This window comes from Pseudomyrmex gracilis, unplaced genomic scaffold (assembly GCF_002006095.1).
Source record: "Pseudomyrmex gracilis isolate BER0280 unplaced genomic scaffold, ASM200609v1 scaffold_38, whole genome shotgun sequence".
In the NCBI taxonomy this organism is placed as follows: domain Eukaryota; kingdom Metazoa; phylum Arthropoda; class Insecta; order Hymenoptera; family Formicidae; genus Pseudomyrmex; species Pseudomyrmex gracilis.
In genome coordinates, this window is record NW_018020622.1 from 701,809 (window position 1) to 717,821 (window position 16,013).

The window sequence follows — 16,013 nt, forward strand, 5'->3', positions numbered from 1 at the left end:
ACTGATAGTTATATTTAAATTAATTGACATGCAATGTGTCAAATGTGATAATATCACTTTGCTGTAGCCGCATTAACCGAGTGATAAAAAGTTTATCGCATAAAGCATGAGTTAAATCAACAAGAATTTCCAGCCATTTCTCATTTTAACACGACCAGTGTTAAAATAGCAACAATAATTATTCGAGAAAGCTGTATAAAAAAATTTAAATGATATTTCGTAGACAGATAGAGAAACGATTTTTTCGTGCAATAGGAAAACTTTATTGTTATGAAGAATATGATAATGCTATGATTGTGTAATGTTCTCGCCATAGGTTGGTAAGGTGCGCGCGAACACGAGATCATAGAAACAATAGACCCTCGCGCGTAGAATCGCAGAACGGGAGATCGTAAATTGCCAAACCGTATTAATAATATATATATGTACGTACGTTACTGCGCATTTACACGGCAACTGCTGCATGCATAATCCTACTAAAACGCGGAACGCGAGCATATTGTTACATTCAGTAGGTGGTAATATCAACAATCGAAAATATGCTTCTTGTTACGTAACATCTGACGGAGAGATGGGGTATATATGTACAAATTTTTACGGTGAGTTATGTACGTGACTTCTCTCGACCAAGTTTATGTAAGATGCGAAACGTTGTAGCGTAGAAACAATAGAGGCAGATAAGATCGCGAAACAGAAGTCGTGGATTAGTCCTAGATATCCTGCGCGTAGGCTTGGACAGGGTCATAGGGGTACGGAGTATAAAAGTGACTCTGTACGTGGGCTGGTGAGCTTTTCATCACGCGGGTTCATCGGGGCCACGAAAAGATCCCGGGAATGCGCACGCTCTAAAGAAGTGCCGAGTGGACCAAGTCAGGAAGAGAATGACAGCTACGAGCTACGCGGGAAACCAATGAGAACGTGATTTCTCTCTCATCTTTCTCTTTTTTTACTGTACAATCTTGGTTTAATTATCATGTCCTCTTTTTCTCACTTACATTTTAAATATTTTTATATACCCAATTATTTTTTTCTCTTCTCTTTTTTTTCTCTTTTTATTTATAAATATGTTATTATTATACTGTTGTTACTTTTAATAATATTTTATTATATATTTTGTTTTTTCTCAATATTTAAAGAAAAAGAAAATTTTAAAAAATTTAAAATTTCTACTGATTATTATTTTTATTTTAGGCGCGATATATTAACGTTTCCTTTTATTTCTCTTTTCTTTTTTTTTCGTATTTATTCTTCTTTTTTCTTCGCACACATTCTCTTCTTTCTCTGTTCCAGCGTCATTTGTAGCCTTCTATTTTTATCTCAGACTGATAAACGTATACACTTTCTTTCTCTACTTTTTTGTTGAATGATTCCTTTTTTCTTAGCACGCCACGTTTTCTTCACTATACAGTAATTATTTCTTTGTTTCTCTCCACGTTCGCTCTTGTTGGCTCATTCTTCGTGATATAAATTTCTTCTCCTCGAATATTTCGAAACTCCGCCTAAGTCGCTGTTATTGTATTCGTCTCACGATGTTTCTTCTTTTTTTTTTTTACTGGTCTTTCACGAAAAAGCATTACAAACAACTTTACAGATTAGTTTAGACTTCCTAACCCTTGTTTATTTCTTTATAGACTCTCATTAATATGTAGATCTATTATATTGTTTTTTTCTCAATAAAATAATTCTAGATGGTGATTTTAATATTTTATGCTAAAAAATTCTTATACGCAGAAACCACACACACTCTCTCCCCGACAGTTAAGTTTATAATTTAATTTTGGTTTTGCTGACAAGCTTATCAAAAATCTGAGAATACTCATTTCGCTACTTGTAAGCAAATACGGCAAAGGCTACGAAAGGAGAGAAAACATTTATCTGATATATATATACCGTGTTTATATAACGTGTGCGATGTTGAAACGTACCGTGAAACTCGAGCTAAAGTACTCGGTGTGTTAGGCAATGAAGTGTAAGTGGATACGTTTTGTGATCTGTTAAAACGCGATAATATCAACGGTTTTTAGTGAGAACGGTGAAAAGTAATCGGTTCTTCTTTTATTATAAATTTCAGTTTTATATGTATTGTAATATAGTTTTTACTTTATACATTATAAATATAACGTTACTTTATACATTATAAATATAATATAACGTTTGTATACGTATAATGTTTTTCTAGAAACTCTGGAAAAACTATACGCAAACAATAAATATATAATAAGTATAAATTAAAAAAGAAAAAAATATATTGTGTCTCAAATTGTTTTAGATTTTTAATAATAACAATTTTGATAATAAGATCGATTGTTTTGCTAAAATTTAAAGTGCTGATATCAGCATAAAACCAGCATGTTCTTATTATTAATTATACAAAAAAAATTAATCATTTATTAATTATAATTATATGTGTCTAAGAAAATAGAAAGTATTTCCATAATATCTATTTTATGTGCACTTACATTAAGGTAATTTTAGATATACACGTAAACATTATTTATCATCAAAAAGAAGAATTGTAGAGATAGAAAATTTAAATTTAGTTTTTAGAAGTATCAATAAACAGATATGCAGAAAATACCTGACGGTAAAGTTGGTAAAGTGAACGTTGTTGCTAGGGTTGCATCACTGGTTACCATGATGCACTGCGCTCAACTGATACACAAGATGGCCGCCCACAGTTTGGGCGTGGTCGTGCTTTACGTCAACTAAAATCTCAATTTTTTAAACTCATAAATACATTTTGAGATATTTTTAAGATCAAAATAGATTTTCTATGCAAAAAATAAACACCATGACGCAATGTACACTGTCACTTTCAGAAACGCTTGACTCGACGTAGTAGTCGCGGCACGCGATGTGGATGCCGCTGCTTGCGTGGCAGCCATCTTGGTGATACTCCCTCCATCATGCGCGTGCGGTCCTCGTATCACAGCCTCTCGTCGCTTCTCTTTTATCTCTCTTTCTCTCCGTTGTGGGCTGTGTTTCTTCTGTCCGCCTTCCTGCATCTTTCGAGTAATATCCAACCATGACAATTTTTTCTGCCGATGCGCGATTTATAAATGTTTCTTCCGTATTTTTACGAGCGCGCGCTAAGTTATTACCTCAAGCAATCGATATTGTCCTACATACTTGACGAATTTGTCGATTTGTATGTGCGTGTGATTTCTCGTTTTTATTAAAATTATTCGTAAGACATTTACATGAATTTAAAGTAAAATATCTACAACTCTTAGCATAACGCGCGCGCGCACAAATAGTCAATATTTTTTTATTTTTATATAAAACAATAAAATACTGAAATATCAAAACACTCATAAGAGTGAAAATCATGACATGAATAATATAAATTCAGTCATGATTTTAACGAAAGACTATCCGCCAAAAATCAGCCGCACGATGCCCCTCTACATATCTCCCCTATTCCGAGACTCAACTCGCTTATATCCCCCATACATCTCTCTGGGGCTAGCCGTCTCTCGACGCTACGGAGCAATGTAGTATTGCAAGCATTTCGAACGAAAGTACGACATATTATAGCGTGCGTGTCACAAAGAAAATCAACGCGAAAGTACGAGAACGCGAACGGTAGTGACGACAATTTTGAAATTCGTGCGCGTCGCAAAGTCGGAATCACCGAAAAGTCAAGCCATTAACAAGCGCGCCGTTGAGGACTCGAAGCGAGGGCAGCGGAAGGAAGCCTGATGGCTTTCAGAACATTTGTGGTAAGTGTGGACGAGTTACGTGGTTGTGTGAGTGCTCTGTTTGGCGGTACGAAGCTGGTTTTCGTCGATGCGGGCCTTCCTATCCCGAGTGAGAGAAGCCGGGGAAGTGAATCCGGCCATCTTGGTTGCTCATATCGTTCTCTCTCGTTCACATACACGCTTCTCGTTACTCCGTCGCGTTCCGCGCCTGCGTATCTCAGCGCCACTGAATTTCTTCTCCTTCTTCGGTGGCATGGTTGTTTTCTTCTTTCCCTTCGTTTTCTTCTTTCCTTTCGTTTTCTTCTTTTGCTTCTTCGTCTACTTCGTTCATCCTTTGACACGTGCCGCCAACCGATTCTCATCGAAGTGCGATACTAATGGCGCGATCCGAATCTAAAGCACGTTCTGGCTACTTAACAATCGGTCTGCTTCAAGCAATTTCCGATATGTATGCACAGTCAATTTTATATCTTTTTAAATTGTAGTTTCTTTTAATTTTTTGCATTAACATGTACAGATAATACGTTTGTAAGTTTAATGCGACATGCTTCATGTAGTTTGCGTAGTATTTTTTCAAATAAATATACTAAGTAAAATACGAAACATTATAACTCAAGATTTCATTAGCTCTTAAAAATATTACACAACAATGCATCGTAAATTTCAATACTAATAGCGCAACGCCACTTTCATAATACGAATAAGAACATATACTTTGTTCGCAGCAAATATTTTGCAAATGTATTAATAGCTCGTTTAACGATGTGCAACGAGTTAAAAACCTCGTTGGTTAATTATTTCGCTTTCACCTACGTCGGGACAGACTAATGCCGTGTATATGTTCGATAACGCGATCATTTATTATGCCGCTGATAGAATTCCAATGTTCGTTAATTTATCCCACCGCGACTAACAGGTTTGCAAATTAAATATATGGTGGTTTTATTACGAAGTGGATTGATTCGATATGCGTATCAGATAATTGATAAACATTAAAGAAGGAACAAGTAATGGCTGCCATATTCATGACTAACTAATTATTTTATTATTTTGAGCATTAATTATGCGTACTTGTGCTATTTCTTATAACTCGACTTAACATTGATTTAACCTTCTGTCACTTAGTGTTTTTTATCTTTGTTTTTTATTTTTGAAAAAAGACAGTGAGATTAAATATATATTATTGAATTAAATATATATTATTGAAATAAACGTATTTAAACAAAGTAAAACACAATCACAAAGAAAAAATGATTTGCAGAAGTGAAGCAAAATAGTTAACAAGTACGTAAACAAATATCTTCTAAGCGTTGTTTATTGTTTGCAAAAATGTCAATTTAAATATAATGGAAAGTGATGTCGATAATAAAATATTTCACACCTAGCGGGACGTTAAAGCTTCTCCACAACGCGCCTCTGCCATTAACTCCGAACACAGCGTGCTCAGACTTACTGCATATTGATCTCATCAATCCTATCTTCTATCTACCCCGGTCTTCTCCCTTCTGTCTTCCTCTTTCCCTTTCCTCGTATCACAACTGACGCGCGGTACCATTAAGCTTGTAAATAATACTCGATCAATACTTCGGGAATGAATATAATAACTACACAAAATTGTATATCGTATTTCACGAAACAATAACATTTTTTTTCATGTATTTATATTGCTTGTAAGGGAAAACTCAAGAAAAACGATTGCAATAACCATAAAACTATGATTAAGTATAACGATGCGCTGTACTAAACTTATTCTGGAAAAAGCTTTTAAGATTTAAAGATGCATAAATACGCCTTCTCAAGTATAAAGGTAACAATATATATTTTATAGAAAAAATTTTGAAATTGTAAACTATGAAACTACTTTCGAATCAATTTTTATTCTTTATTATTACGGTAATTAAAAGAGTAAATGAGAAAGAAAGAGATAAAAATTTAAAGATAGAAATGTATGAAGTAAGATAGAAATCAAATTTAAGGTAATTACTATAATGTAAGAAAAAACGTTTATTCTGAATTGTATTTTAACATACGCGTTTGCATTTATTAACAAAAAGGAGAATGCAGCCGGCAGTTTTTTCTCGGAAGGTGTGCTAGCAGATAACTTCGAGCTAACAGGCGGACTCGATTTCGCGGCGCGAAACATCGCGAATAATCCGTGACGTGGTAACGACGAGAACGGCCAATCTGGTTGCACTTTTATGCGCTGTTTGGCACACGAAACGCACGTCGCGCCTATAAAACGCATAAAACGTCAGGTATAAGTGGCCGGCACGCTCTCTCCCAACCGAACCTCTTAAACCGCGCGCGCGCGCGCGCGCGCTCGACGCGCGAATCCAGTAAAAGTTGCCTTTTGTTTGATAGCTGGCTAAATCGGCCCGGCAACCCCCTAATGCGTCATTACTGTCGGACTTTACGGCTGCCTCGTATCATTTCACTTAGGTATATTGATATGGCAACGAGTTCTCGACCTACCCCAACATCGACAATCTTACCGTGCTATCTACAAGATGTTAGTCACATAAAAAGTGCGTTTTACGTATAATTTCCGCCACGCGGTGCGTATAACGGAACGAGTTGATTTAATTTATTTATCTAGACTATGAATTCTCGACAAAATATCAACAAAATAGTGAGCTAATTTTATTGATAATTTATCGGTTTTTACTTTCTGCTTATCAGTATCGAATGAATACTAAAACGAGGTTGTTAAACGGTAAACTAAAATAATATTTATAAATTACAAAACACTTTTGCACACAGAATGTTGAAAACATCTTGCGTTTGTGTGTGAATTGTTTTACCTAAATGTTATTGTGAAACATTCCACAGACCGTTGTCGCTTATCCATGACGTATAAATTAAATGACTTGTTTTGTGTTCTCGATTGCTGAACAACCTCGTATACTCCTTACTTAACAGCTGTTTATCTTATAACCCAGACAAGAATGTGTGACAAATCTATAAATACTTCAGAACGCAAGATGTTTTGCGTTTTGATTCTCACAGCGTGTATTGTTATAAAAAAAACTAACAAATATATATATAAACTTTTGAAGCTAACATTGAAAATATCAAGATATGATATAAATCATATTACAACTTTCTAATTTATCGAAAGTTAAAATTTAAATACACACGCATATCTCTTTTGTTATTTCTTACCTGCGAGTTACCAGTGACTTATTATTGTATTGTAACTTATTATTGTATGTCTGCATTCCACCAGTAAAACTAAAATAAAAACACACACACACAACCTTATTTAAACAAATCATTATATCTTTCTAATTACTGTTTCACTAATGAAAACACGATTAATACACATACACATACACACGCGCGCGCGCGCACGAGTTATATTAAAATAAATAAAATATTTTCAAAAAGCACATCTACCGATAATGTTACATTCGCGTAGGTTGAAAGCAAACTGACTTGGTATATAACTCAACTAACTCTTCAAGCTCAACCCACAATCGAACGTTGTCCTTGGAAAAAGGATGTTTAGAAAAGGATGAGAGCAAAAACTCAAACGACCTAAGGCAAGAAATTGTGGGGTTTACGAGAGGTCGCACTTGGCACAGAACATTTTGCTAAGTTTATACGAGTGGTGTATCCGACGGACCCAGAGACCGATTTCTGTCCCGGTAAGTTAACAAAACATGATTCGCATCATTTTTAATTTGTAGTTGCTCACAAATAATTTTATTATTCATTTGCCGTCTCAATTTGTAATCCAGCTTTCAAGCATTTTCAGACGCGGTTTCTAACATTTTGTTTTAGTTCACTCGCAAACAAACATAGTATTTTTTTAATATTCTACAATTTTTAAATATTATTTATTTTGTATTAATACGCGCAAAATTGTTTTAAGAACTTTATGAAATATGCAATTTTTAATAGAATGTCAAACTTTAATTGCATTGTATGTAAAACAAATTTGTTTCTAAATCTCTGTACAATAAATTATATTTTATATTATATATAATAAAATATAATAAGATATATATATATATATTACGAGTATAGATTTATATACGTGTACACATAATTATAATGTATTAAACATACACAAATGTTTTTTTTTCATAAAGAGAAAAATTATAACATTTTTTAAAATTATCTAATATTTAAAATGTTTGTCAAGAGTCGGAAATTAAGACTTAATTATTTCAACAAGTGAGGCGTTAGTGACAAACTTACAAATTTACTGTTTTACTCTGCCGTTTTTAACCGTGACTGACCCTTTTTGGGCTGTCATAAACTTGTTGCGCTGTCACCCCGTTCAATACTAAAGATCCCTTCTTAACAACTCTCGAAAGACTTGTGACCCTCTGTATTTTTTAAATCCGACGCAGGACACTGTGAAGAAAACCGCACTATTGAAGGAAGTAGCTTTTCCCTCGCGAAGTTTTAACAGCCATCCTTGAAAAATGAGAGAATTCTTTACTATTTCGTAAATTTATTAATAGTTTATTTTCAAAGATCTTTTTTGTGGTTATATTGATGATAGAAAGAAGGATGCACGCACGACCTTTCGAAGTTTTTTTCGCACCCTCTCTATTTTTCTTTTTTTTTTTTTTTTTCAATTTCGTCGGCGAGTCTCGCTCAAGTTGGACGTTTTTTTTATCGCGTAAAAGAAGTTTCTGCTTTAAAGCGACGGTGCATCATTGATAATATGAGGACTAGACTGTCTCAAACCGCGTGCTCTCGTTCTGATATTCTGTTCGTAGACATGCTATTTTGAAGAGAGTGTTTTCTTGAATCTTGACAATTCTCGAAACAAGTTTATCACGAAACAACAGTAGTTTTTTTGCAGTGGTGCTTTGTTATGTGGTGCAGAGAGTAAGTCTAAAAATATGTGTATATTGCATATGTGTGTCTGTATATTTATCGTGTACACGTCAACACGGACGCGACGTTCTCTTTCGCAGGTATCATACTTTAAATAGAAGTAGGAAATATTGCAAATACTGTAAAAGAAAATTGCTGTAATCAGCTAAAAAGTCAATTTCTTAAAAGCTGTGTTTTAATTGTTTATATTTGCTAGTTGATAAAAACAAAAGTAATTCTAGTTTTGTTATTTTTTTGCACAAGAAAGGTTAATAACACATGACGCGGTGTTTTTCCATTCAAAACGTTATCGTAAATCTCGTGAAACTGTCACGCCGTTCTGTCATCAGATTGAGACATCTGCGCAAAACCGACGTACGAGACATATCAAGCTCGGAAACGTGACGGGAATTATCGGTGGCTAGGATTACTTGCCGTATAAAGCTTTACACAAGACTGTGATCACTTATGATTATCATACCCGCGCAACGGAATGTGGCTGAATATTCCTGTTACCGTTAGTAAGTTAATAAAGGTAAACGGTAAAAAAATGTTTTTTTTTCCTGATTGTTTTACACAAAATCTGGAATTTACATAGATTTTAAATAGTTTGCTGTGACATTGCTTAACTGACGCGTTTTACATTAATAAGAAAGAAAAAATTGAAATTTATTATACAGGGTGTCCCAGAATTGGTGTAACATCTCTCGTAGACAGGTAGAAGGAGTAAAACTGAGTCGATAAGTCCTATATCATTTTGCTAGATTCGCAATAGTTACCGAGATCTTAATTAACAAAAATCCGCGAATAAGCGTGCATCGGACTGTCTTACGCGCGTAGGACAGCCCGGCGCGCTTCGCACAATTACATTTTAATATGTATATGTTATAGTATATGCTGTTATATTAGCTCCTCCCATATGTCGCTATAGGTAACACCGTTAGCGCGCGAAGCGCACTGGGCTGTCTTGCGCGCGTAAGACAGCCCGATGCATGCTTATTCGCTGATCTTTGTTAATTAAGATCTCGGTAACTATTGCGAATCTAGCAAAATGATATAGGACATTTTGACTCAGTTTTACTCCTTCTATTTGTTCACGAGAGATGTTACACCAATTCTGGGACACCCTGTATAATATAATTAGTATGATAGAGAAATGAGCGAAGTGAGAGTTTCTTCAATCTCCGTGGCACCAATCACATCATTGTTCGTGTCGCGCAAAAATAGATCATTAAAGCGTAATGTAATTATCATTACTTTGGCCATTTGATGTAGATACCGCCTACTTTTCAACTCTTTTACGTTGGTTTGCAAGAGTTTTCATTCATCTTCATTTACTTTTATCCTTATAGTCGAGCATTTATCTGAAGGAATAGGAATCGCGTTGTTCCTGCGCGAACAGGTAAATAGGTATCGATAGATGCATAGAGCCGTTGGTAGAGAGACCGCGGCCATTCGCGTGTATCCGTCGCTGGGGTGGAGCTTTCCACGGCCGCGGAGGGAGAAAGATAGGTGGAGAAACGGAGAGGGTGATAGGTCACCGTGGGGGAAAGAGAGAGAAAGGCGCAGCGGCGCGGTCCATAACGCGTGGCAGTAACTAACCGGATTCCGGTGGGCTATGCGCGGCAGCACCATCGCCCCATACGGCGTAGAATATGGGGAATCTATGGGCTCATATCCACGACCCAAACTGTACACTAGCCAAATGGACGCGGCAATAACGGCCCGTTAACGCTAATTCGCGGAATTCTGATTGACGACGGCCACAGGGAACGGGTGCGACCCTCAATTTCTGCCTCTCTCGCCGCATTCTATGTCCGCCTCTCTGGCTCTCCCAGTTTGCACGCGCGTTACCTATCTCGCTCATTCCCTCTCTTATATACTTCACTCTCTAGGTTACATGAACTCCTAGCTTGTCATTTCATTGGCGCCAGTGGCGTCAAAAATATCTTTCGTAAAAAACACACTCAAAGATGAATTGTTATTAAGAAATGTACAACTATTTTGTTTATAAATACATTTATTGAAAAAAAAGTTGATTTAGCTATTAAAATATCTTTGAAAAAGTTGTGTTATTCTTATATTTTCAATTCACATAAGTCGCCATATGTAACATCCCCTTAATCGTGAGAGAAAAATTCAATTCGTGTTACGTTATATGAGACTGCACGATCTTACTGATCGCAGGGATAAAAGCGATTTTATCAATGATTGGTTTCGACGCCACTGCACTTCCCCTTTCCTCTTTCGATATTCTCTTGGGTTCTCTCTCTGTTCTCTATATAGGTTTTCTCCCTTTATCTCGCGCACGGTTGATCTCCGCTTTTGCCTCCCCGACCGTCATGAGTTTGCGATACGAGCTCAAACACTAACCGGCCCTCGCAAATGTCATCCCCCGAAGTGTACGCGTACATGGGCGCGCACGCAACAAACACGAAACGTGAATCTATTGACATGTAGTAGCTTGTGCATCACGATGCGATTCCTGCGATAGGGTGGCAATCGAGACGGTCGGACGATGCTCACTTTTCTCTTTCTTTTTTACCACACTAAACTAATTTAGACAATTAATTTTTTCTCGTTCTTTTTAAATCTTTATTGCCTCCTCGCGTTTTATTTTACGCTATTTCGTTTTCGTTTTTTTTATATCAAGTCATCGATATGTTAATCGTTCTCATGCACTTAAAAAATTCTCGATCGCATTTTGCTGTTTTTCGAGGCTCTATCAAAGATCTTAGTTCGTTCAAGCTTTTAGTTTAATTTCATGAATAATGGATTTGGAATTATAATTAATAAGTGAATCGCGAGACGTTTTCAATGAGTCATCTTTGAATGTGTTTATTTATGTCTAAAAATTTTCAATAAACGAACATAATGTCGCTATCTTCGAGAACAACAAGATGCGCGTTCGTTCTTATTCGATGTGATTATTTTAATTGCATTCCTAAGTAAAACCCCATAGTAACGAACATTGCGTGCGTCCAGACCTTCCAATTAAAGCCGCGCGTTTGCTGCATTTCATCGTTTATTTATAGATGCACAGTTATAGCACGCACGCTTTTGCCGTCGGATGCTCACCCTCGTAAACGTGTCGACGTTTCAGAAAATGCATGGGCGCCAGAATTTGCTAAGAGCATAAAATTACGTTTGCACTCCTCTCACTTTGCCAGTCGGCACTCTAAGAAGATGATGCGTCTAAAATTAATACAAAGATAGCATTCGATCAATGCCAATTATATGTTAGTACAAATTCTTCAAACAAATTCAAGAGAAATTATAATGTGCACGAAAAGTACTTGCAAGCGTCACATTGTTTTGGATAATCTAAGATTATTTACACTTGGATTAAAAAAGAAGAGAAAGAATAAAAAAAAGAGAAAACAGTTAAATAAATAAAAAACTAAATAAAAAAAGAAAACAGTTAAATTTAAACTGTTTTATTCCGTTGATTATGCTCTGCGAGACAGATAAAATCGTGTAAAAGCAATATAAATGTTTCTTGTTTGCACTACGTAAAATAATAAAATTTAAATCTAAAAGCAAGATAAAAGATTTATCAGTTATAAAAAATATTACGATAGTGGGATTTACGCGCCACTTCTTCCGTAATTTTGAGATTGCCGCCGGCTGCATATTACAGCTCCCATTTTGACAGAGAGAGAGAGAAAGAGAGAGAGAAAAAGAGAGAAAGAAAGAGACAGAGAGAGCTGGTGTCTCTACCCCTAGAATATATATCGCAGGATAAGAGACTGAACTCAATTAAATAGCTAATAACAAAAATTGTTCGTTCGATCTATCTCTCGTCTTTTTCCTTCGTAAAATTTTGAAAGCGCGCGAGTTTATGTCTCATACAACAATAACGAGTATAATGTGTTTTGTCTACGTACACGCGATCAGTAGTATTTTAAATATTAAAAATGCTATAGATATATTGCGCTTTGAATATAAGAACATAACTTTTATTCTTGTGTATTCATGTGTAAGAAATATATAAAATTTATAACATAAGAATATGATGTGTGTCAAATATAGAACGCGTGTCGCGTTGTAGGGACACAGATCGCCAAGTCGCAGATCGTAACATTATGTAAACACCCGGTGGCAGTATGTTATAAGATATTAAACAGTAGCGCTTAAGATAAGCGTGGATATAAATGGTTCATTAACGTTTCTTATACCTGTTAATGCCGATACAATACGTATCAAATTATACGTTTTATGAACTGCGAAACGACTATAACCGGCTGTACAAATGTCACTTGACGACTACTCAACCGAGTGTATGATCTTCCGATCTATACGGCGTATATCTGTTTTTTCCTCTCTGTTCTTATCTCACGCACATAAAATCGCGTAAAATAAATACATTTCGAATTTGCGCGGCACAAACCTTGGTTCGCGGTTTTCAAGTACAAGTACAATAAAAAGTGTATCCGTCTTAATCTTCTAAGAATATTCAATTTCAGAGCGAAGTTAAAAACTCAGCAAACAGTTTGTGTTGAATTGTCAGTCGAGATACATTTTAAAATTTAATATATAACTTGTACTTATTTACAATATTGTTGATTGTTTGATTGATTCTCTTTCATTGTCAAAGCAAATTAAAAATCAAGCGAAAGAAGTAACAACAATTACCACTGCTAATGTTCAGCGCGAGAAGCAGCGGCGGTTTTAGCAGTTGCAAGCGATAAATTATTTTTTACGAGCTTCCGGGTGTGGGCGAAAATACTCTAGCTTCTGCTAGAGCTGATGAACGATAGCGTCAATTCCCATTTGAAATCGTTTGTTTGAGTCACATCAAGCGATCTCAACAGCGCGCGTTTAAAGAGCGTCGCATAAGAAAGCCACACGAAATCAGATATCAATGCAGAACTTCGTACACACGCATACACACACATGTACAGCCATACATATATCATAATACACACGTATATACTGGAAGCACGAGTGAGATTCTCGGGAAGATAAAAGGAAGAAAATCAGCGGTGCACGTGCAGGCAACCCATGCCTCGTACTTCTTGTCGTGCGCTGGCCCGCGTTGCTCGAATGCATTAATCACTTCGATGGCAATGCATGAGCATGCATTGCGCTGCCTTTTACCTCACCAAATCTCTCTCTCTCTCTCTCTCTTTCTTTCTGTGCATATAGTCACGCGCAGCACGAAGATATAAATCTCCGAGGCATTACTCCGAAAACTGGATGTCTCCGTGACTAGTTAAAGTAAATTACACGTGCGCCGGGTTCGAGCTGATTTAATCTATCGTAGCTTCTTGCCCCAGAAAAGATAAACAAACGTTTAATACCCAATGTGTGCACATGCAATATTACGTGTTTCCACGCCCCCGAACAATCCGTATGTCGGAAGTGATGATGATCGGAAACGATCGACTTGCAACGCGTTGATATACGTATACGCGGATTCTCTCTTTATCGCGAATGTGAAGGTACCGATTATTCTCATTAAATCTTCCGTAGAATTTAATTGCTAACATTACGCGAAATAGCGGAGCGTCTTGTGGTTAATGCCACAGACGCTTGATACAGCACCGGCGACAAAATGCAACGGCTCCAAGATGAATAATTCAAGTCACCATAGCGATGTGTAACGCGCCGAGCGAGTTGTTCTCTCTCTCTCTCTCTCTCTCTTTCTCGTGCGAGGAACGTCGGACATTCCTGCACGCATTTGCTCCGCGCGATTATAAATCTCGGAGCTGCGGGATTATAGCGAATGTTATGCACCAATGAGGACCGGGAGATGAGATACGCGACCTTGCTTTATTACATTGGCTTTGTCGCCAGTCGCTTACTTTCGGTCTCTTCAGTTTTATTGCTTTTAAAAGCGCAAACCCGGAAAAATTATTTTCAGTGTCCGAAACGCAAAAATACTTCGCACACACGCGTTTTCTAAACAAATGCTTCACTCCCCCGCTTCTAGGAAACTCTCTACGCAAATGATTCAACGTTGAAATTTTATAACACGATAGATACATTATAAAATGTGACATCTATGTTATTATTTAAAACAATAATCAGAACACGTGAGATATATTAATTAATTTCATTAACAAATTTTTGACAGAGTGACTTTGCTATTTTTTTAACTTACTATATCTATATATTCGCCATAAATTTTATTTGAAATAAAGATCGATATCTTATAAAAAAAATAGCTTTTACGCTTACTGTTAAAAGTGAAATAAATAGACTTTAATGTAGAATTATATCTAATGTAGAGAATAAAATCTACGAGGAAAACCAAAACCAACGCGTTAATCTTCCGATATTATCACGTAGTTTCATGAATGGAAAGATCAATAGCTTATATATGAAAATTATATGATCGTTATCAGGTGACGAGAAAGCTTCCGTAATTTATTATGGAGCTCTAGGCGCACATTTACACCATAATATTCATAAATTATATCGTCTCTCGTACACATTCACACGTATTTATATTCATATTCATGTTCCCATAAAACGTGAAATTAATTACCCAATTAAATCGGCAATAAACCAATATCTGCTTCGATTAGACGTAAAGCTCGTATTTTATCCGAACGCACGTTCGAAAATAAAGCTTAATCTTCCGTAAATGCTGCACGTTTATTTCTATAAATAGTTTCCTCGTTCCCGCGCACATGTTTAAGTGGCATAAAAAAAAAATCCTTTCATACAATTACGATTTGATAATGCAAATGCGAGCAATCAAAAACCATCATTTGCATCCGCGTATCCACATCATTGGGATTGTCAAGCGACGTTATCGCGTATCGTTTTCCATTTGAATAACAATTTACGATTAACATGGTGTGCGTTAGAGAAAGCGATACATTACAAATATGCTCATTTCTCTTGTCAATTTCCGGTTTCGCCTACGTGTAACACATACATGTGTCCTTGATCAATACTAAAGTTTAAAGTGGTGCGTGTGTGCCGGAGGCACACGCAGCGAACGCATGAGTGTATCAACAGCCCTGAGGCAATTCTCCCTAATAAATAATCGAGTTGCAATGGTTCGTTCTCAAGGATAAATCGAGCGGGGCAGGCTCATCCGTCTGCGACGGCGAGAGCACGAAAACGTATAGAGGCGTTAGCTATACGTACAGCGTGGAGATGAACGCCTGACGCTGGTTTATGGTGGTTCGTTATACACTGACGAGGTGCGCGAAGTTATATTGAGGTGGTGGATACGCGATCACGATATCTAAGAGAGGCAGTAGCCATCGTAATTCACGCGGGGAGAGACCGGTGTGTTCTCCCCGTTCTCCCGGCGAGATGACACTGCCGTGTGTGCTGGTACCTGGTCCGCGTTGGTCGAAGGTAAGCCCGGATCATATTCTTAACGAGAGTGCTTTACGATCCGAAGACCTTTTATCTACGGTGGTGTTGTTGGCGTTATCCAAACCCGAAAGAAAGTAAGGAAGACGACAGAGAACAGGGGAAGGAGAGGTAAAGGGAAAAAAAACCCAAGGAGAGACT

The 16,013-nt window shown here is 36.7% G+C and overlaps 1 protein-coding gene across 1 annotated transcript in view; it reads left to right on the forward strand.

Moving 5' to 3' along the window:
• Window positions 1–3,477: 3,477 nt before the first annotated feature.
• Window positions 3,478–16,013, forward strand: part of LOC109852862 — a 41,729-nt gene continuing 29,193 nt past the window's right edge. Inside the window, exon 1 of the mRNA XM_020424418.1 lies at window positions 3,478–3,722. Coding sequence (XP_020280007.1) covers window positions 3,702–3,722 — 21 coding nt within the window. The 5' untranslated portion in view covers window positions 3,478–3,701. The remainder of the gene's footprint in view (window positions 3,723–16,013) is intronic.